The 23280-nt window shown below is 48.8% G+C and overlaps 1 protein-coding gene across 1 annotated transcript in view; it reads left to right on the forward strand.

The window, feature by feature from the left end:
* MAP2K6 (mitogen-activated protein kinase kinase 6) overlaps positions 1 to 23280 on the forward strand; it is a 55590-nt gene that overhangs the window by 4087 nt on the left and 28223 nt on the right. The window contains exon 2 of the mRNA XM_040582067.1: positions 22766 to 22832. Coding sequence (XP_040438001.1) covers positions 22766 to 22832 — 67 coding nt within the window. The remainder of the gene's footprint in view (positions 1 to 22765; positions 22833 to 23280) is intronic.

The following is a 23280-nucleotide window of genomic DNA, read 5'->3' on the forward strand; positions in this document are numbered from 1 at the left end:
CACAAGAGGGGCATTTGCTTGCAGCACTGCTGGGCTGCGCAGGGAAGGAGCTCTCGCCCCCTTCGCCCCAGAGAGCATCCCCAGGGGTGCAGAAACCTGAGGGTATTTGCAGGGTACCCCGTATCCTGATGGGGCACAGCAGCCGGCAGCACGCTGCCCAGGGCAGCGGCTCCCTGGTGCTAAGCAGGGACAGGAAAAGGATTTAAAAGCTCAAACTATAGAAGTAATTATAGCAATAAAAGCGGTAAGTTGCAGGGGAAAAAGGAGCAAAGAGCTGTTTTCTCCTCCCAGCTGAAACAAGTTTAGGTGCCTCGCTGCCACAGTGTTTGTCATTTACTTCAGTCACCAAAAAAACCCCAAGAGCTTCCTTTGGGGTGAATTCCCTCCCATGACACATACACAAGCTGCTAAGGTGAAGCAAATGCTACTCAATTAAAACCACAGGAGTAATTTAGAGAGATGAGACACTTCATTCCTCCAAGAGTATTGGCATTAATGGAACACAATTACCTTCAAAGTCACATGGCAGATTTGCAAATTCTGTGTACTGTGGCTGCAGATGTACAAGATGACTAAAAAGTTGCCTTTTTACCCAAACAATACTTGCATTTGATGTCACTGGTCCATTTTCTCTTGCTGAAAAGAGCCCTAACAACACCTGTAGAGGCCTTTCAGAAAAAGGATTTAAAAACAACACATCTGAAAAAAGCTCCCAGCCCTTTTTTAAACTGAAAAAAGAAAAATAGCATGGGAGCTTTGATAGCTCAGGAGTGGGAACAGACTCACACCCTCCTCTATGAATGCACTTGGAGGAGTGCAGTGTGTGTTACCCCCAACTGCTGGGCACGGTCATGATTCCCAGCTCTTTCCCATGGGGTTCCCTGCCTTCACCCCATGAACTTGCATTCCTAATGCTCAGCCTGCCTGCAGGTCCCCTCCTGCTCCAGCAGAAAAGCTCCTGGGGAGATGCGGAGCACCCATAGCAGCTTGCCGGGCTGGGCACAGCATCCCAACAGCAGCAGGTAGCACAAGCGTTCCCGAGTAAGGGAGAGGGATAAAAAACAGAGCACACGGGTGTCCCTTGCTGCGGTCACTTGTGTTTTGGGATTCAGTCACTGTATTGTACGAGTTAGCAGTGTGGCCACCAACAGCATCATTATATGAAGTGTTGAGTCAGTCTCCGGTGGCCGGATAAATTGCAGGACTGTTCTTTTAATTTTAGACATGGGCAGAGCTATAATTAAAAAAAAAAAAAAGCTTCATTACCTGTAGAGTTACTTAGCTCCCTTCCTTAGGGCCTGGCTGGGAATAGTTTGAGATTAGCATTATCAGCTAGAGCAATGTTAGCAGGAAAGCAGGTCTAGGACCCTGGAGCTGTGCCATGTTAGACACTACGATCTGTGATGGCAAAGTGGTGAAGGCCGTTCAGTGCAATTTCCATATCTACGCATTGTGCAAAAAGTTGGGGGTTTTTTGCTTTTGTTTTCCAAATCTACAATATTCTGCATGCTAACAAGTGTGACTGGAAGGTATCTTCTGCTCAGTAAAAAGCAGTTTGGAGAGAGGAAGCCCAGGACTCTCGCTTGTAGGGCTTTCTTTTGCCTCAAAGCTATTCTTCCTTTTAAGCTATAATTCCAAACACCCAGTTGATGTTTCAGAGGGTGCATCCCACCATGAAAGCCTATGGGGTGCTGAAGCACTTCTGAGTCATCTTTACTTTGGAGATGTTGCAAACAGATGCTGAAACATCCTTTATGGAAGCACCAAGAAGCCACTTGTGCATCTTTGGTCTGTTGGTGCTGGCAAAACTGCAGCTGAACCCTGGATTTACATCCCATAGTCAAGCAAGGGCCTGAACATCTATGGGTATGGCAACAGCAGCGTCAGACCACTTTGGGAGAGGTCTCTGGGGTCAGAGGTACTCAGGCTACTTCCCCCCACCCCCGCCCCAGTTGCTGTAGGAGCAATGGCTATGGCTTGCTAGGCTGCTGCAAAAAGCTGAGTGCAGTGAAGCCCAAGGAGCGTTGTGCAAACAGCCAGAGGGAGCAGCCTTGGCAGCCAAGATAGAGTTTCATATTTGTAAGAAACATTGTGGAGAGAGAAAGCATCCCCCCCCCGTTTGAGCAGGAAAACTTCATCGAGCAAAGCTGATCCAGTTTCTTGCTATTGCTGTTTTGTTAGCCTACTTAGCTTGCAATTTTATAATAGAGGCTAGATTTTCCTAGCCTGCACCCAAGCAGACCGAAAACTATTAGAAGAACTGAAGCCCAAGCAGCATCCACTTTTACTGCACTCAGATGAGACCAGTGGAAAAAAAAAAACCCAGCAGAAGTTGCAGATGAGATGCCAAAGATAAGGCAGCAGTAGAAAATAAGTACAGGACTCAACACTTCACTGTGTCTGCAGCAAGAGGCCTTTAATGAAGGCTGAATCAGCAGAGTCTTGGTAGCTGCTTTTGAAGGAGAATGTTTTTTCTAAACAAAAAATATGTAATTGCACTCAATGAAACAATGCTTATCAGCGCCAAATGGCCTCAGAGCATCATCTGGCTGTTCTTCTGCAGAAGACCCAGGCAACGTGATTTTGTGCTTCTTTTCATCCTGTAACGGGGTCTGACCCCGAAGTTCTCCATTCGGGTGTTTTCAGCAGGGCTTATTTGACACTCAAGCAACAAGTTATATTAGAAAAGTTACAACTTCACTCCGTGTTATCATTCCTCTTAAGAATGTTTATTGCTTCTCCAGTAGTTCAAGGTCAGATATAGAAAGTGACTCAAAGTCTTTTGTTGTTCTGACATCTCTAAAGTAATGGAAGTCCCCATCTGGCAAAGACAAACCTTCCCAGGGTACAAGCATCAAAAAGGAAGGGAGAGAGAACATTTTAAAAGCAAACCCGGCATTGATTACTGACTGTCTTTCCCTGGACTTGCTCCATTATATCTGCTCGCATCAACTCAGCATCTCCCATCCTTCATACGCAGGAGCCCCAGTAAGAGCCCGCTAGACTTGCAGGCTCATGCAAGTACCTGCATGCCGGAGGTGAAGCATTCACTTGAAAACCAGGGTACACAAGATGAGAAGGTCCTTTTAGCACCGGCTCTGTGTGGAGGGCTTGCACAGCACCTAATACTGCCCTGGGCACCAGCAGCTTGTTCCAGGGCACTTCTCCAGTGCTGGCAACTGGCACCCATTTAGAGGCACACTTTCCAGCTTTGATTTCAACACAGCCCTTTTTTCCTAGGGCTGCTTTAATTGCCTACAATTAGAACTAAAACCAAGTTTGGCTTTGTAAGGACTGGAATTGATTTCTTCTTTCAAACATCTGATGATGCTATGGCCTTTTGAAAAAGAAGTGTCAGCCTGTGATCATTTATGCATCCTACTGCCTAGGGATTAAAGGCCAGATGTATGGTATTTATGGTAGTTTCATTCAAGGAGTGAAACACCTGTAGGAGCTGAGAACAGCTGCCCCCCCCTTCTTCCAGTGAAATGAAGGAAAAGGCAGGGACTTTACATGCTATCATCAAAATGCCAAAACCCCTTTGGGCAGAGCTACATCTTAAGTAGATTTGTTTAAGCACCGAGCCTCAGCCCTTAGCAAAAATGCCTCAGCAGAAGTACAAGCCACAGCACAGGGCGTTTGGCAGCCCTGGTGGGACCCTGAAGGTACAGCTGGTCACCCCAGCCCCTGCACAAGAAGGGCATGACCTGGCCAACTGGGACTGAGCTGTTAATGAGGTGCAGACAGAGATCTGACCTTGATTTCCAAATGCCATGCAGGTTTGCAAGCTAGCAACAGGACAGGGAAGCTGCAACAGTTCTCATCCTGAACTTTTGCACATGGAGATGTAGACTTAACCTGCAGTCGCCTCTTGCGGGTTTGCTTCTCCGAATAGGAAGATGCTGATGGTTAACGTAGCAGCTCACTCCCAAGCAGACCTCAGTACTTACGCGTGCTAATTAAATGCTTTCAAAACCACAAGGCTGACCTTCACTGCATGCCCACAGATTTTTCTCTCATTTAACAATCAGAGGGTTGACAGAGTAGCCTATTAAAGGAGTAGAAAGGCAATGCTCTAGATACTGTTGTTTTTTAACCTGCTCCAAGTGTCTTCTGCTTTTCATCTATAAGGGAGGGAAACCATAGTCACCTGATAACCCACCAGGAGAAACCAGGCTGGAGACAAGGAGTGCTTGGCTCAAATAAAGCACAAGGTCTGATAAAATAGCAAACATGCTTAAAACTGAAGTTTACTGTGGTATCTATGCAATAAGCCATAACAGCCATTACATGTACAGGTACTTACGTAACCAGAGAGCCACTCTACGTGGCATAGAATTGTCCTTTGGGAGATGCCCTCTAGGAAAAAAAATAAAGGCAATTAACAGAGTCTGACTTCCTTACCTTTCCCAAGGACACCAGTAATTTGCTCATTGCTAATAAAACTTGGGATGTCTCTACAGAGAACTTGAATTCCTGCCAAGGAATTGGTTTCACGAATTAACTAAAAGACCAGATCAGTGCAGTGCACCGCATGAAAGGACATCACAGAACAGCCCCCGACAGAGCAGCATCTGAACTGGAGGGAGAGCCTGAAATAGTCCCTGGCAGCTGGGGAGGGTGCCACGGACGCTGCTGTGAAAGCTGATCAGTAATGAGCTGCTTTCTGAAGTCAAGACAGACTGAATTTGCAGCAGGCACCTTTTTAGCAGAGAGAAGGACCTGGGCTTGTACCTCGCCAGGTCTCTGTGGGGTGACAGTGCAGGAGCATGCCCTTGCTCGTAGCCACCTGAGTTAGGCAGCCCAGCAAGCTTCCACGTAGCATGTCTTCAGTTTCATTCATGTCATTAGGCAGCTTCCTTTATAGCTAAGCATGTGGTTGGGTGGTGGTTTTTTTTTTTTCCCTTTCTTTTTTCTTCCTCTGAAAAACATTTGGTACTTCCCCCGCAAGAAATCAGAAGCTTTATGTCTGATAAGAGGCTGGAACAGCTTCCTGCAATAGGAGAGCATTCCTCCTCTGCTCTTCCTGCGGACCTCAGAACAATGCCAGCGCTTCCAGCGTCAACAAGCATTTACTTTACCTTGTAGCACAGTCATTTAGGGCCCATCCTGTGCAAGCATCTCCCCAGCCAGCACCTCCTGTGAAGGGGGGAAGGCTCTTTTTCCAGGAGCTTGCTTTAAAAAAGGCATTGCCACAGCTGAAACACAAGGAGCAATCTGGGAGGTTGAATCAGAGCCGATTCAGAGCAGCTGTAGCCAAGCAGGGCCCTCATTTGGACGAGTGGGGTCTGAAGAATTTTTTTCTTTCCCCTTGAAAGAGAAGCTAAATAGTTTTTTTTTTTTCATGCTCTGATCTTGAAACGACTTGTGCACATGCTAGACTTGGAGCATGTGAATCCTTTTACAGGAGTCAGTGGGACTGAATGTGCTTGGGGTTGAGCACACACAGAAGAATTTACAAGGCTGGGGATGTATTTTGTCCTGGTTGCTAAGTAGGATGGACGTTATGGACCTGCATAGATGATTTATACTACCCTGCTTTCTCTTGGTTTCTTTTTTCTCATTCCTGCTTATCTGTTCTTGCAACTTAGAAAGCAGTATCGTATGTGCAAGTGTGTATGTCTATAACTGAAACTACAGCCTTGAACGTCACACAGGGAGTTCTGTGGAGGCTTTGACAGAAAGTCTTATAAAGGGAGTTTTGTATTTACAGCTCCTGATTTAGAAGGCTGGGTGGAGAGATGTAACCTGACAGCGTCTGATCCGTGTGGACATATGTGGACAGAAACAAACCTGCTTAGTGGTGTCAGGGACGCTTTATGGGGAAAAAAGTATGAGACTTGCTGGCCTCTGCTACAGTACTCTGCCATAATGCATTACTTCAGCGTGTTTTCCAAACTGAAATAAAATTGCATGATAGAAACAGGGGAAAGGCTTTTGTTCTTCCCGTACTGCTTGTTATACTTTATGATAAGACATACAGGCAGGTGTATGCCCTTAGCAGGTGTCTGGAAGGAGAGCTGCAAGTTCATGCTCTCTGACCTCTGGCTAAAATCTGAACTTTAAAGAGCTCCTCTGGAAGCCCCAAGAGCTGTGCTGCGTCCTGCAGACCTTCACGTGCATGGCTTTGAGCTTCCTGAGCCTTCTCGCACATGCAAAGAAAGATGCCTTGTTGAAGGGGCTGCAGGACCGGGACGTTACGCTCGTGGTCGGACAGACTCGCCGCTGCCGTAGCGGTGGTGGAGCAGCTCCGGTTCTTGCCTCTCTCTGCTGCCGGTGGTTTCTTGGGGCAGCGGCTGTTCTTGCCGGCACTGCAAAGGGGAGGGCAGTTGTTCTGCTGGAGCCCTCTGCCTTGCTCTGGTGTTGGGGTGGTTCTCCAGCTGCAGTGCTGGAGACCTGGGTGGGTGCTGGGGCTTGGGGGACGTGGGTTTGGCTTTGTGGCAGTTGCCCGTGGCTTCTCGCTGGGAATAGGGCTCCTGTGTGTTTTTAAAGTAGGACCTACACGTTTGCTGGGAGGCATTGCCAGCAGAGGGAGCATGAGTGAGTTCCTCCCACCTACGCTGGCTGTCCAGAGCTGTCAAATACCACCTTTAGTAATTTAGGTACAAAAATAAGCAAATAAGCTCTTCTATAAAAAAAAAAAAAAATAGCAAAAGGGAGCTGTCTAATGGGGTAGCACAAAGGCAGATCGGTCAACGTCTTGACCATGTTGAAAACTTAATCACAATGTTTGGCTGAACCTTTATAAAAATTCCCCATGACAAAATGTCAAGCAAGGAAGCAGATCCTCTCCTTCCGTGCTCGTGCTGCAGGTGCCGCAGTGTTCCTCTAACGCAGGAAAACCTCTGTGCGAGATCGCCACCAGATTTCTAATCAACTCCTCTGTTTGGCCTGAGCTGTGAGTGAAGGACGGAGCATGAGCAGCATATCACTGGGAGGAAAATTATGTGTTGATTTGAAATTCTTCTGAGTGTTATTTGCACCATGGAAGAGGAAAGTGGGCCAAAAATTATCTTCAGTTCAACACTTTCAGTTGAAACGAACAGTTGCCAGCTGCCAAACAGAACAGCACAAGCAGAGAAGTAATTAAGTCTAGAGGTGTCTTGTACAACTTTGACATTATTTATTAAATCTTTTCAACGCAGAGGTGCTATTTTCCCATGAGGATCCACAGGGATTAACATAGCCTTCCTGTTCAGCAGGGACCTTCCGCAGAGGATGCTCGCTAAAGGAATGACTTGTGGCACACTCCTCTGCTTCCGTGGATATTCCCTTTTGGCTCTAAAAGTTATTGTTACTCTATAACTCGCTCAATGACCAAGTCAATGGGCAGTTTTCTCTCTATGGATCATAAATTTCCCATTTTGTCCTAAGGTGGCTTTACTCAAGCGCAGAAAATTATAAACCCAAGTTTTATATGTAGCGCATCAGCAGTGGAAGATGGCTGATAGTGGTGTAGCTTAAATGTCCAACATTTACATTATGCTGAACAAATTAAATCTGTGCTTGGTAAAATGAGACTCCTGCGGCTTCCTGGAGCACCTGGTAACAGGAATAAAACCATATCTCAGATTGCCCTGTGGTATTGATTAGATTTTATTCTGTCCTGCTGCGAGGGTGATGACACCAAGGCAGATACCCCACAGACAAGGTGCGATCCTGCTCAGCAAGCAGAAGCATTTCTGCAGAGAAACGGAGAATTAACATGTAGGGAGCAGCGGTTCGGAGCTGAGTGATAAATAACTGAGCATGCTTTGCTGGGAACGGTGACACCCCACAGGGTCGGTTCGCTGAGCTCCCTGGGGGATTCCTTCCTGGCCCCTCACACCCTCCCGATGTCGCAAAGTCCTGCTTTTCTCATGTTTAAGCCTCCTGACTCATTTTGCCTGAACAAGCCTCAGCACTTGCCCACGTAGCTTTGCCAGGGGATGCTACGGGGCAGCATCTCGGGCACGGGAGGGCGATGAGGGGGAGATGCCACCGCTCGCAGAGGGCTGTCCACGAGTGCTCGTGCGTGGGTTGTCCCTTTTGGTGCGTACAGCAAAAAAATGGGCTGAAGCCTGCAGCCAGGTGCCCAGGGGACAGATACTTGCTGCAGCTATTGGAAAGGCTAAGACAACGGTCTGGCACAGCCTTTATGTACGTGTTCCTGCTCAGCCTGGCGCTTAATACGTCCTTAATAGCAACATGTGCTCGCGGTAAGCACATGCTTAAGTGTAAGCACCAAGACATCAGAACCTTCATAGCTGGAGCTGCAGGTCTGGATCGGGCTTCTGAGTCTGCAGCACAGCAGAAATCAGCAAGCGGGTGGAAATGTCACCTTCGTTTTCCAAAGCAATTTGCATTTCCCTGGGCTGGCAGCACATCTGACAGCTCCAAGAGGCCCTGGCGCGGGAAGCACGGTGCTGGTGCTGCTGGGGTGGCTGCCCCTTGCCCGCTCTGCCAGGTGCACGGACTTGTCCCCCCTCGGTGTCTGGGCAGCTGGGGCAGATGCAGAAGCCGATCGTTTTTTTTCAGGGGAAATGAAGCTGTGCAGCAGGGTCCTTGCTCTGCCAGTGACGCTTCTTTAAAAACACCTTGCAGAACCCCATGGGAGTAACTCCCAGCAACTCCCAGTTTAAAAAACCTGAAAATCAAAGTTGAAACTGGAGGGAGACTTTGAGCAAAAAGGCATCTGTGGGGTGTTTGACAGGGAGGGGATCTCATTGCCCTAAGAAAGTTGGGTTTCAAGGCTCTGTAAAGTAGTGGGGAAAGGAGGTGGATGCTCCCTTCTGTGTCAGGTTTTCCAGGGAGCAGTGGGTTAGGAAGTGGAGAAATATTTCTAGCTGGGCTGGGGCCAGTGGGTTTAAGGCAAGTCTTGTTCCCACCGTGACTGAGGCAGACGGGCCACATGCTTTTTGTGTTGAATGTCGGAAACGTGCTGCTACCTGCTAGGTATTCATCTGGGAAGCTGGTCAGAGCTCCGTCACTGCATGTGGCCCTTCACTGTGAACTTTTGAGGTGAATTCTTGGTGGATAAGGGGAAGTAGGAGAAAAGCAAGTGGAGTCCCAGGAGTGATGCCCGGCTTGCAGGCAAACCCACAGCATCCCTGCTCACACATTGGCTGTGGGAGCTTCAGCCCCTCATCCATGGGCTGCATCGTGTGGGAGCACCCACCGGCACGCAGAGCCTGCCTGTCCCTTGGGAGACTTTCTAGGGTGCTGCCGCCGCGCTGAGGAGCAGAGCCCACCCTGCCTTCTGTGCCAGGGGCAGAGCCAGGGCAGGGAGCTTGAAGCTTGGCCGAAAGGCCCGAGTAAGCCTTGCACGCCACGAGGCATGAACGTTTGGAAAGCACTTCACCCTCCTGCCTGCAGCGCTCTGCTTCCGCTGCCTGCGGGCGTGGGAGGCGGCCGTGCTCCTGCCTGCAGCCGTGCTCCTGCCTGCGCGTCCCCCATGCACGGGCAGCAGCCCACCTCCTCCGGCGCCGCTGGCAGGTGCTCTTTGGCAGGGACAAAACAGAAATGAAGGTAGCAGCAATGAAAGCAGCCGCATCCTTCAAATCCTCCTGCACAAAAGCCCTTTTGTTCCCCGGGTGAATTCCAAAAGCTTTTCTCCAGTTTTGATTCCAGCAAACTCCCACTGCAAGCAGACGGCCGAGGGTTTGAAAACAAAGCAGCAACTAAACGAAAAGTCCCTCATAAAAAATCCCCACGAGGGCCGGAGGCTCTTGACAAACAGCTTCCCTGGCCTGCAATTCCTGTGGATTTCCTAATTTGAGATAAGCAGCAAAGAAAACAGGCTCTGGGATGGGGAGGCAGTGAAGCCAGCGGACCTTGGCAGAGGGAAAATAAGGGCTTGATTTATGGTGACCTGGTGACTGGAGGGAGTGACTGCCCCTGCCACTTGCCTCCCTGCAGCTCCACTGCTGTGATTTCTCATGGTAACAGGGGCGAGGGAAGAGGCCACGAGGCTCTGTTGCTCTGTGGCATCTCCACCACTATCGCATCTTTCCCAGAGCAACGGTGGGATGCAGCTGCTGGAGGTGCAGGAGCTCTGTGAGGGATGCAGCCTGCTCCAGTGGCGGTGAGGAGCAGAAAACAAAGTCCTTGTTGGCACTGCTTGGAGCCCAGTAAGATTTCCCTGAGCTGCCTTTTGGCTCTGGCAGCCTCACGTTGGGCAGCTGCAAGTGATTTGCAGGATCTGAGGGTGTCTGAGGCGGTGTGGTGGAGGAGTGGAAGTGGTTTTTCTGTGTGTAATGAGGAAGGCTTGGGTGCATCCATGAAATTTAAGTTGATGGGTGGAAAAATAGTTAGGGAAAGCAAGGTGAGAAGAAGGAAGAGGCTTTGGTTCCTATAGAATTACTGTCAGACTACTGGAGTTGGGGGCGTGCGTAGGCAAATGGTTGAATTTTGCATTTTGTGTTTTTATACACGTGCCTCCACAGTGGTCTCTGGAGGATTCAACAAGTCTGGAGCATGAAGGCACAGGCCCAGCCTCGGCGCAGGCAGGTGTCTCCTTGCAGCTAAAGGGTGTCAGAGATGTCTCACAAGCCTGGTGGGGTTCAGTGCTGCTCTCCCATCCTTAGCTTGAGCCGCCTCCATGGGTTTGGGCTAATACTCTCAAGTGCCAAGGGGAGCGGGACAGTTGTATGAGCCTGTGCTGCCTTGTGCCCCCTGTACAATGTGGGCAACATCCTTTAGCAGCTGCCAACATCCTCATCCATGGAGGTTCTTCGTTTTGGTGGATGTGAGTCAGAACCCAAAGCAACAGAGGTGGTTTTGTTTTAATTCATTATTGCGGCACACCTGCACATGAGGCAGAGAAGGGACATGCACACAAACAAATCTTGTGCAACTTCAGGAGTTGGAGTTGAGATCCTTATGGGTCCCTTCCAACTTGAGATATTATATGATTCTATGATTAACTTGCCTGCGGCCGTAGATGGGGTTGTTAGAGCTGAAACCGGAGCGTGCACAGCCTGGTGCTCTGTCCCTTCCACCCACCACCTCCTCCCCTCTTTTATCTGATGGATCACGAGGCAGTGCCTGTCCCTGACAGAGCATCTTGCGGCTGCGGTGAATCAGCAGAGAACTCAACGGTTGTACTTTGCAGCCGACTGGGAGATCCCAGCACTAAGGAGGAAAGCGGTGATCCCTGGAGAGCTGTGCAAGGGCAGGGCTGGTGCTGCGGGGCAGCTCGGGGCAGCCGAGCCCCAGCCTGGGTGGAATTGCCTTGCAGCAGCTGCTCCCAGCTGTGGTGCATCGAGCGCCGTTCCTGCTGGGTGTTGGTGCCACTGTTTGCACAGAGATGCTGCTGTTTGGGAGGAGCTGTGCCCTTTCCCCCAGGCCATCGAAGTTTGAGCAGCTGGATGCACACGCCAGATGAGTTCAGCCAAAGTGTTGTAACAGGGTTTTTAATATTAAAGTCTCTTGTGCCCCATGCTGAAAGCCGTAGGCAGGCAAAACCCTCGTATCTATCATCTCCCACTTACATTAGCTCCTGAAATACAATGGATTCAGGGCTATTTTGCATTGCAGCTGTTTTCTGAAGAAAAGCTGGCTAATCTAAAGGCTGCCTCAGCAGTGCAGGGTGTCCGGAGAGGGCTCTCTCTTGCCTTGTCACATCCACAGATGCCTATGTGGTCCTGGCACCAGCTCAACAGGAACATGGTGGGTGGCCCCATGCTGTGCCTGCAGTTCCCTTGCTGAGACTGAGAGTGATGCTGCATCTGGGCTGGGAAGGGACATTATCTGGAAAAGTTGTTTGTTGCCATCTCCCCGTTTCCTCTGAGCTGTTAGCATCAGAGGGGAGCATGTAGCTGCTCATCATTGGTCTGTGAGCATGAAAATGGGCACTGAAGGCCCCGTTTCCTCTCACATTGGTTTTCCTGCAAGTAAATGGTGGAGTGGGGTGCAGGGAACACATCGGGGCAGAGCCCAGTTGGGAAGTGAAGTCCAAGGTCTTGGCAATGTGAAGTCCAAGCCAGTGGGGGAGCCCCTGAAACAGCTCAGTGAGGTGCTCGCAACTTTTACAAGACACAAAAGATCATCCTAAACCCTCATATCCTCTCCCGTGCAGCCGTGTTGTATCACCCCCTCTGTCAGACAGCCAGTTGTCATCTCCAAGCTGGTGTTGGGTACTGGTGTCCCACAAAACCTGCTGGAAGGCTGCTCCAGCGCGTGATTACCCCAGTGCCCCCTGCAAGCTCCTGTGGACTAGAGCTGCAGGGGGACCCAGTTTTGTTCGGTGGGAGATTACAGGAGGGTTTAGAGTTTCCCAAAAGCTCTATCAGCTCCCTGCCCCCTTCCCAGAGTCCCTGTAGTGCTGTGTTCAGTGCATGTCTTAGCACAAGATCTCATGTCTAATCTCTATCTAAGTGTCTCTTCCACTTCACACTCAGAAGGTCTTAACTCTTCTACAATTTAGAGATGCACTCTTATCAGAGTGACAAACACACTCTCATAACCAAAATGTGCAGATAGATAAGGAGAAATTGCATCTCTCTGGTTTCTGTATTGAGATGAATAAACACAGCAGCCTGCAGCCTTTTGCAGGATGTGTTAAGAGGAAAATGGGCAGAGTAAGCAAGATTAGCCTGAATCAGGAAATTACCTTCAAAATTGAATTACTGAAATACAGAACTTATTGAACGGCAGGCAAATAGGTTCTGATATTTGCACAGTTTGGTGACATTTCTGTATGTTTCTGCACTGCAGGATCCAGAGATTAGTCTGCTGGAGTCCTTTCTGCAAAGCTTTCTGCTTCGCCTTCTTCCAGCGTTTTGTTCTGGTGCTGTTCAGAGCTTTGCCACCAAACCGTCTACGGCTGGAGGCCAATCTTGAGGCAGGCACAGAGGCCTGACCTTGTGATTTTACCTTGCAGTGAAGCTGAAGATCTTTGTCTCCATTGTGTTTGCGCCTTGGCAGAGCTGACCGACGTCAGCCGCCGCTAGTTGAAGACGCAGCTTGCTCCCACTCTTGCAGCGGAGACAGCGCTGAGATGCAAATAACCCGGGTGTGATCCGAGCAGATGTTGCACAACCTCTGCCAGGCAGTTCACACGGTGCACCTCTGTCGCTCCTTGCAAAAGCTCTGCTGTTTTGGTTTGGGGCCTCTTCTGCGCTGGGTTTATTCCAGGTTGCAGGGTTGAGTCAGAGGAGCAAGTTGAGCCCTGTGACGGAGGAACCCCGGGGCAGCCGCCAGCACGGCTGGGTGCTGGGACACAGCTGGGTGCTGGGGCACGGCTGGGTGCTGGGACACGGCTGGGTGTTGGGGCACGGCTGGGTGCTGGGGCACGGCTGGGTGCTGGGACACGGCTGGGTGCTGGGGCACGGCTGGGTGCTGGGACATGGCGGGTGCTGGGGCACGGCTGGGTGCTGGGACACGGCTGGGTGCTGGGACATGGCGGGTGCTGGGGCACGGCTGGGTGCTGGGACACGGCTGGGTGCTGGGGCACGGCTGGGTGCTGGGACACAGCTGGGTGCTGGGACACGGCTGGGTGCTGGGGCACGGCTGGGTGCTGGGGCACGGCCGCTGACGGGGCAGGACAGCAAATTACATTTCCAGCATTGCAATATGGGTGCTAACAGTGTCAGCAAGTAATTTGGGATTGATTGGTACATAGTCACTGGGTGAACTGTGCCCAGACCGTGGCACGCCATACTCTTCTTTTCTGCAGGGGATTTGGGAATTAAAAAAGAAGGTGGATGCAGCATCATCTGCTCATGTGTTGTGCCAATGTTTCAGGGTTTTGTACTGTACAGATTTCCAGATACTGGTTTTCCACATGGGATTCTGGGGTTTTCTGTCTCTGTATTTTCATTGCTTAGACTGACTTTGAGAAAAGAAAGGATCCTCCTCTGGGCTACGGCTCTGAGGTCATCTTCTCTTTGCCAAAGCAAATTTGGTTGCACTTGGGGTGATGTGTTGGCTGGTTATGTGTCTGGAAAGTGTCTTTAGGAGCAGGTTCCCCTTACTTAGCGCAGTGTGTCTCAGCCATCAGTCAGAGCCAGAAAGGAGATGAAGGGATAAGGGATTGGCTGGGTCATTGCACTCAGAGACTTGCAGTCAATGGCTTGATATCCGAGGGGAGACCAGTGACAAGTGCCGTTTTCTCAGGGACTGGTATTGGGGCCAGTGCTGTTTGACATCTCAGTTGGTGACACTGACAGTGGGATCAAGGGCACCTGCAGCAAGTTTTCCACCAACGCCAAGCTGTGTGGTGCGGGAGATGCGCTGGAGGGAAGGGATGCCATCCCGAGGGACCTCGATGGGTGCGAGAGGTGGGCTCGTGCGAACCTCATGGAGTTGGACAAGGCCAAGTGCAAGGTCCTGCACATGGGTCGGGGCAATCCCAAGCACAAATGGAGGCTGAGCGGAGAATGAATTGAGAGCAGCCCTGAGGAGGAGGACTTGGGGGTGTTGGTTGATGAGAAGCTCAGCATGACCTGGCAACGTGTGCCTGCAGCCCAGAAAGCCACCCGCACCCTGGGCTGCATCCAGAGCAGCGCGGCCGGCGGGGCGAGGGAGGCGATTCTGCCCCTCTGCTCTGCTCTCCTGAGACCCCCCCGCAGCGCTGCATCCAGCTCTGGGGTCCCCAGCATCAGAAGGGCATGGACCTGTTGGGGCGAATCCAGAGGAGGGCAGGGCCATGAGGATGCTCAGGGCTGGAGCACCTCTCCTGAGAGGACAGGCTGGGACAGCTGGGGTTGCTCAGCCTGGAGAAGGCTCCAGGGGACCTTAGAGCAGCCTCCCAGTACCTAAAGGGGCCGACAAGAAAGCTGGAGGGGGCTTGTTACAGGGGCACGTAGCGATAGGACAAGGGGGAATGGTTTTGAACTGAAAGAGGGGGCATTTAGATTGGATAGAAAGAAGAAATTCTTCACCACAAGGGTGGCAGGACACCGGCACAGGGTGCCCAGAGCAGCTGTGGGTGCCCCATCCCTGGCAGTGTCCCAGGCCGGGCTGGACGGGGCTGGGGGCAACCTGGGCTGGTGGGAGGGGTCCCTGCCCAGGGCAGGGGGGTTGGAGCTTGGTGGTCTTTAAGATCCCTCCAAACCAAACCATTCTATGATTCTGAGAGGCAGAGGGAAAAAGCAAGAAGTGACTCAAGCACTCCATTTAGCCTGCTGGCATATCCAGATTTGGTATGAAATGAAATGTACTTATTTATTTATTTTTGGAGAAAAGCACCAAAAAGAGGAGTGGTGCACTAGGACTTCAGAGAAAATAAGGGCTGTCCTGTGGTATTTCTGCACTTGATACAGTGTTTCAGGTGTGTCCTGATTCTAGTATGCCTTGGCAAAATCCATCACATTCGTAAGAGTGCTCTTGCCTTTCCTGCTTCCTGTCCCAAAATATGGTTCCTGGAGGGGAAAAAATTAAAATTGCTTCAGTTCTTGGGACATAAAGATTGGAGTTGCCATGCGGACACAGGGTGCAGTGATGGGGCTGGCAACAGTGATGGGGAGCTCAGACCTGGATGTACCAGTGGCCACCAAATGGGCCGGCAGCTCCACAGCACCCAAGCAGGAGGAGGAAAGCCCGGAGGTGGGAGGCATCTCAGCCCCACGGCTGCAGCAGCCTTGGCTCCCTTCTCCGGAGCAGCCCTGAAATGAGTTGTTAAGGAAACAGATGTCAAGTTTGCCGTTTCCAAGGAGGTATTGCAGACAGCCACAAGGGAAGACACATATAAAGGATGTGCAGGAAATGTCCCTGTCCTGCACAGAGGATGTACTATGTTCCTCACTGGAGCATCTCCATTTGTCTCCAACCAGTCCAGTTGCTCATGGCAGTGATGGGAGTGCAGCCAGTGGTCCTTGGCCACCCTTACTTATTGATAGGGCTAAGGGGAGAGCAGCTGAACTACATTTCAAGGAGCAAATAAAGCACAATATCCACTTTATCTCTTCCCTTGGCCTTTGGTTGAAACTTCAACAGGTTTTAAGAATCTCTTGCACATTAAATTCCTTTTCTGTGCCTTAATAAGGGGTCGGAAAACAGATTTTCAGGCCTGCTTCCACATCACTGGTGCTTACATGAACACCTAGCTTTTGGTTTTCTCTACAAAGTAGGGCTTTGGCATTCACAAAATGGGTGGTGGGCACAGCTCAGCCACTCACCCACCCTGTCCCTGGCACCCTGCTCCGAGTGGTGCACAATGTGGGTTTGTGCAGCTTTACCAAAGGGTTACCAAGACGTGCAGCCCAGGCATGGAGGCAGAAGTGATGAGAGAACTTCCCCTGGCATCTCCCAACCCCAGCCACTGAACCAGTCACCAACACTAGCCTCCCTATCACCTGTAGATCTGTCCCAAAGATATTTAAATCAAAAGAACATGGTTTAATTCCATACTTTGCCTGTATGGCAAAATTCAAAGACTTGCACGCAGACAAAGCCTGTGGGAGGAAGGTAGTGGTGGTACTGGAGGCACTGTGGTCATGCCTGTGGAGATGCCACAACAACCCATGAGAGGGCAAGTGGGGCTGCCTCTGGGAAGTGGCCACCTGGGAGGTTACATTTATATTGCTAAAACCACCAGAAGTGGCTAGTTCCTGAATTTACACCCATTTGTGTTTGTTCTGTTTGACTGAGGACTTGATTTCTGTTTCAGCTGGAACGGAGCCAGCTTGTAAAAACAAGTCCAGGTACAGCTCCGGCAGTCTGGCTTCTCCCTCAGACCCACTCATTTAAACTATACTTTGTTATCTACATGTATTTTAATTTTTAGGCACAACAATTTGGCAGGGAAGCTCAGGCGTCTTTGCTCAGTGACTGTTGTTTAGTCTAGAGGTGCTGAGTGTTTGACTGTGGGGATGTCAGGAATGCTCCCAGCCTTCCCCCTCCTCTTACGCTTGGCTGGGACATCCCCACTTGTGGGATTCCTTGGTGGAGAGACCTGGGCAGAATCAAAGGCTTTTCACCTTGAGAACTGGTGAGTGGTGATGAGGTGTTGCTGGGGCAGATGACTGAGGACCAAAGGAGATGGGCAAGTCTATCACCAGCCTTGAACTCTCATGTTTGCTACGATGGGTTTTTATCAGCTCTAATCATTATGTATGCCTTAACCTTTAATAATTTGCAAGCATAAATAATTAATCTGTGAGATGATCTTGAATACTTGTTATTGAAAAAAAAATGTTTTCCCCTCTTTGGTCATTCTATGTGACATGTTAAATATGAGGTTGCTACATCTTCTACAGCAGCTGTTGCTCCAGGTGACCCTGCTGTGCCCTGGGTGCCATGAGAAACTTTAAGGTATCTCAGTGTTCACGTGCCTGGGTCCAGGCATATTAATGGGTGAGTTCTCTGGGGTTTGAATATTTCCACCTGGCCTGCAAGGTTTGGACTTCTCTTTGACAGCATCAAGTCTACCGTCGCTTGCTGAAATATGAGCTGGAACTGGGCTTTGGATAAGAGATGCCCTTTGCAGCTGAAAACCAAGTCTTTGCATGAGGAGCTGTTTTCTGCTGGGCATTTCCAGGGCATCTGGGACAAAAAAAAAGAAAGAAATTAATCTTAATTTCTGGGGTTTTCAAGAACCGTCTCAGTTTGGGGTTTTGCATCTAAGCCATGGCCACGGGTCCTTTCCCACTGCAAAGTAGGCATAGTAGCACTTTGGTATCAGCGAGAGGTTGGTTGTGCAGCCGTTCGGCACAGAGCTGTCTTGCAGAGCCCGTGAGATGCCGATTCACTCCTCTTCCATGGAATCGCACCGAGCATTTCCATTTTGCCCTTGTGTTAGGGTGGGGGTTTTGCTTGCACAGTTAAGTACAGCTGATAGGTGAAAAGCAGATCATTTGGCTTTCAAAACTTTTCAAGAAATCAGAGAAAAGAGCATTAGGAAAGACAGGAACAGTAAATGAGCCACTTTTATCTCAAAAAAGTGGGAGAAAGAGGCATTTCCCGCCTGTGAAATTTTACCAGCAAATTATATGCTAAAGAGTGCTATTTGAAAGGAAGTGTTGCTACATGGCAATTGAACACAGCTTTAATAATAAATTGTGGTGAAGACAGAACTGGTTAATATCCTTTGAAGGAAATAGGAGCTTTTTGTGGCAAGGAACCATTTACTTTGGATTATATCATAAAAAGTTTTTAACTGCAATGAAAAGTCTAGAGACTGGGGAATGGGATTTTCCTTCAGAAGTAAAAGTTTATTTTCTGTTACAGCATATGTGGGTAGTGAATTCCTCTGTCTTCTCTTTCTTTATTATTCTCTGTTATGCTTCCTACCCTTTTGCTGTGAAACTTTGAAGTTTCTTTTTTCAATATTGATATTTAACACTGCCCTAATTGAAAGGGGCTAGCAACATTAATCTCCCTGTACGCTCTGTCAGTGCTGGTGAGAAGAGGTTAACGAGCCCATTGGAAGTTGTATTTTTCTCCCCTCCCTCAGGAACTGGGTTTAAGACCTTCACAGGGAAGTATTTAATGTGTTTTCATTAAGTCAGGTTTTCTTTTTCCTATTAGGATTTTGCTTTCAGACCTCACTTCGTTCTCAGCATTGACTCTCTTGCGCTGGCCGAGGCAGTGCCCGGGCGGGGGGCAGGCGGGGGGTAGCTGGGCACAGGCGGTTGCAGCGATGCTGCAGCTAACTGCTTGCATTACTGCTGTCCTGAGCAGTGCACTTGCCAAGAAAGCACTGAGGGTTTTTAAAGGTGGCAACATCTCTAGCGCGAGTCAGTTCAGCATTTGCTGTGGGTAATTGCTTTGCTAGAAGAAAGTAGATTTAAGCTTGTGCTTAATGTTACAGATACCCAGGGTGTTCTGCTGAATGAAAACTCACTTCTGAAGATGTCTCTCAGCGTTGCTCCACACCAGTCTGTTTCTTCCCCCTCAAGTATTCTTAAAACTTGGCTTTTGAGTCAAGTGCTTGTGGAAGTCTCCATGTGGGAGATTGCAGGGAGAGGTCTCAAATGAGCTTTAGCTTGAGGGTGCAGAGACCAGAAAGCCACCAGTGGCTGTTTACATGGAAAACTCATGACTTCTTGGATGCTGGGGAGCAGATCCATGTTCCCATCTGTTGATCAACCAGGACTGTGAATGTTTTGCAGAAGGAGCCACGTTTAGATTTCATGCTTTGTATGATGGCTCACTGGGGCTTTCCTTATTGCAAACCCCAAGGAGTCGCAGTGAACCCTCCACACCGATGCTCAGGCCCTGGCTGGTCTGTGCCTCAGGACCGAGCCTCGTGCTGTTATTTTGGTGTCTGAGACACCCGGTGTTTCTGCACAGCTCAAACACGGATGCCTGGTCTGCCATGGGTTGCTTTTGTGCTTCAGCCTGCTTCTGAGTCGGGGACTTCTTTATTTAGTCATCTGTTTTGATCAGATTTGCAATCTCCAAAAGCTCAATTTCTCTGTCAGAGAAATTGGCCAGTGGATTTACACTTGCCACAAGGGACACAGACTGTCAAATATACACGTGGTGATTTTCTTCAGGAAACAAAGCTAAAAATAATAATGAATCATAAAAACACTGTGGAAAATACTGGTTTTCTGGTGGATGGAACAGGTAACATCCAATTTGGTATGCTATTAAGCTGCTTCAACATTCAGAGCTCCTGTAGAGATGACTTTCTCTGCAAACTGCAATTTAATACAGCTTCATCTTTCAAAGCCAATGTCTGCTATGGTAAACTGGGGGATTTTATTTTGACAGCAAGATTGCTTGGCAGTTATTATTGAAGAGAAATGATCTTGGGACTTCCAATTATTTTTATTCTTACAAAAACCCTCTAAGCATCAGTGTTTGCCTTTGGGGAGAAAGACTTTCAAGCACGTGTGACCTGGACCCTTGTTTTTCAGAGCAGCTGCAGAGCCTCAGTTGAGCCCTCCCACCCCATGCAATGGGGAGCTGGGGCATGGGGCGAGGGGGGGACCCCGACTTCAGCACCCTGCTGCAGCCTGCCAGGGTGGCAGCCACGGCTCCACAGCACCGTGCTGACCGCTGCTCCATGCTTCTAGTTTTAAGGCAGTGCCATGTTTAGGATTGCTGATGCTTCCTGCAAGACACTTGCAGACGCTGGCTGCAGAAGGCTTGGAGAGACAAGAATTTTGCAGGTTGTAACAAAAGGAGCTCAGAAACTTGGCCTGATCCAGTTGAGAGGCATGACGTTTCCTGATTGCAGCTCGAGACTTTCATTAAATAACCATGTGGTGAGCCACGGTGCAGAGGTAACCATGTTCCCCCTCCGCACCACGAGCTAATCCTGCAGGAGCTGCTGGTGCTGCAGGTGCGAGTCCCAGCCGTGGCAATTTCTGTTGCAATCCCTTCTCCTGGTACCACTGTGAAATGGGTGTTTTATTCTTGCTACTGTTGTTGCTCGCTTCTTTCTTGAGAAGAAAACCCCAAAGAACGTTAAACTGTGTCTGTGTCTTGGCAACTCAACTGCACGAACAGATTGTGCTTCAAAAAAATGGCAAAGTTTCAAAATATTGTATTCTGTGAAGAAGAGACAAGGAAAATAAACTCCCCAAAGTGCAGATTTTATTTCACCAGAAGGCGGTAGGCTTTTAATATTTATTTGGGTTTGGCATTTTGCTACCTAGTTCTTCTGCTGACACCACTTGTGAACCACGATAAGATTAAATGCTGTACAACCTGTTCTGGTTCACGTTCAAATCAGGTTAATTTCTAGTAGGTTCGTTTTCACCCTTCCAGAGCTACCTGAAAGCAGGTTCCTGAGGTTCGGGTACAAATCCACAACAGAAAAAAAGCAAAAAGGAAAAAACGGAGCAAATTTGTGCTGGTTTCTCTTTTGATTTTCGTTGTGTGAATGTCAGTGGGGATGGATGGTCGACGTATGCCAGGAGGCGGCTGGTGAGTGTTAACAGGAAGAGTTCAGCTCTAGAGCTGAAGAGGCAGTTCCTGCCTCCATGGGCAAGGTGGCAAATTTTTGTCTTTATTTCCCCGTGCAAAATAAGGAGAGATACTGCTTTTCATGTGCGCATGGTTGTCTTGTTTGCTTGAGCTGTGAGAGGATGCAGGCAGGTTTTCGGAAGCAGAGAGGTCACCGGGATGGCAGACTTAGAAACTGTCAGCAAAATGGTGTTTGTTTGCCTACACTGCAAGACCTGTATTTTTGAGATTCCTTTTTTAGCTAAAACACAACAACATCCAGAACACTGTTACCCATTTAGCATCCTGTTAGAGCTGATGTGCGCTTGGCACAGCTTGGGCAAGAAATGGTATCTAGAGCATCTAGCACAGCAGGGCTTGCTTCTCAGTTGTGCCTTCTAGAGACCCTTCTAGTACAACTAGAGAAAACTAGAAGGAAAAGGGTCGCAGAACAGCTCTGCTAACTGTTAGAATTTCTCCACTTGTTTTTCAATGATTTTTGCTTCCTTACACACAAGCTTTTACCTCTTGGGAAAACTGAGAGCTGTTCTTCATGGTTCTGAAGTGACCTTGCTGCTTTTATTTTGCCTTTTCTATGTTAGACTGAAAACTCCTTGCAGCAGAGAATTGGCTTTTTTTTTCCTCTCCCCTTTTGTAAATTTGCAGCTCTGTCGATTTCTAATACCAATAATGAGTGTGCACAGTGGTTTCCAATAGATAGTTTTCCCAAAAGGTATCAGCTGGGTTGTCGCAGCCTGTCCCATCCTGGAATGACCCTGCCAAAAGGAGCAAGTATGATCGTGTCTTTTGGAGCAGACAAGGTGGGAGGGAAAAATAAAAATAATAATAATAAAAAAAGATGGGCAATCTGAATTGCCTAATTGCTTCAAAAAGGTCATTTTCAGTTCTGGGTGCCTGTGCTTTGATCTAGCACCCCTTGGCACTAGGATGCACAGACGTCTGTTGACATGAGTTTGTGTCAAGAGGAAAAATAAACTCAAACATGTAGGTAAAGCTTGAGAGAGAGTGTTGGGAATAGAGAGTAAAACTCATGCTTAAAAGAAAGATAGTAATTGATAGAAATTGTTAGGTTAAAAATTTTAGTGCCTAAATTAGATGCTTGTGCCTTTTTGGGGGACCAGAGATTTTATTACACAGCCAAATAGCCAGATGTTTACCTTGGGGTTTCGGTGACATGACTTATGTTTTCAGGTTATTTTATCCATGAAATCAAAACCCCACGTTGAAATGTCCCTGTATATGTTTAGTCATAAAAAGGTTCTTGTATTTCTCTAGTCTGCCTGGCTCTTGTGTCTGCTGGCTTGGACCCCCTTTACAGGAGAGCTTGCATTTGAACTGCTTCAGAGCTTGAGCTTCATCCAGCTCAGAAAAGCTTGGCTGGTCAGTATGAACAGAAACAAATGGCTTTGAAGCCTGCAAACTTAATTCTGCTTTATTTTTGCTGGGTTTGCACAACTTTAATGACCAAGAGGCGAAACATCCCATTTAAACGGAATCAGAATCTGATTCTGGACTTTCAGCTTCAATTTAAAAAGATTTTTAATCCTGCCAGCATTTGCAGTTATGTATCTGGAATGGTTTAAAATCTAAGAAACATTTTAAGGGAACCTACGTGGGTAGGGCTGACGAAGGAGAAATACCTTTCACTTTGCATTTTCACATGGCCTGCCTCTGCCAGAGCTCTTGCCTGTTTTCTGTACCAAGTTGGCAGCCAGACCTTGCAGGTCTAAATGAAGCGTTACTGAACAAAGGCACTTTATGTTTTGAACTCTGTGCCCTGAGTCTACACCACTAGCCTGGCCGGGCATTTATGTTAAATAAGGTCAACAAATATAGACAAGCTGTGTTTTGCAAATTAAAACAAAACAAAACAAAACAACAAAAAGGTGCCTTTCTTTAATTCTGCCTCTTTCTTGTTTCACAGGCAGGAAGAGAAACCCTGGGCTGAAAATTCCTAAAGAAGCATTTGAGCAACCACAGACAAGCTCCACGTAAGTCTGCAAACACTAAGGCAGAATAAAAAGAAAACCACGAACCCCAGCTGCCTTCCAGCCTTTGCTAGTGCCTGTGCTGCCACGGCCAGGGGCCAGCAGCCGGTCACGGCCAGCGCCTGGGGCTCGTGCTTGCAGGGCTGGGATAACGGGGACCCCTCACAAGGAAGAGAAGCAAAACACCCAGGTTAATTTTGGCACCGTTAGGGAGGATATTATCAGCCCTTGCATTTCTCTTGTAGCCCCAGGTACAAGCCAGGGGGTCTGAACCCATCACCCTCTACTCGTCGCTGCCCATGGTCCATGTCTTGTGCTGCTTAATGATGTGCCCAGGAAAAGGAAAAACCAGAACGGGCACCTGATTTTAACTGATGTGGCACTTTGGCCACCCAGTTTGAGTAACGTGCATTTGGTCAAGGCACAAAAATGCATCCCCTTCCCTACATAC

The sequence above is a fragment of the Falco naumanni genome, chromosome 1 (assembly GCF_017639655.2).
Source record: "Falco naumanni isolate bFalNau1 chromosome 1, bFalNau1.pat, whole genome shotgun sequence".
Lineage (NCBI taxonomy): Eukaryota > Metazoa > Chordata > Aves > Falconiformes > Falconidae > Falco > Falco naumanni.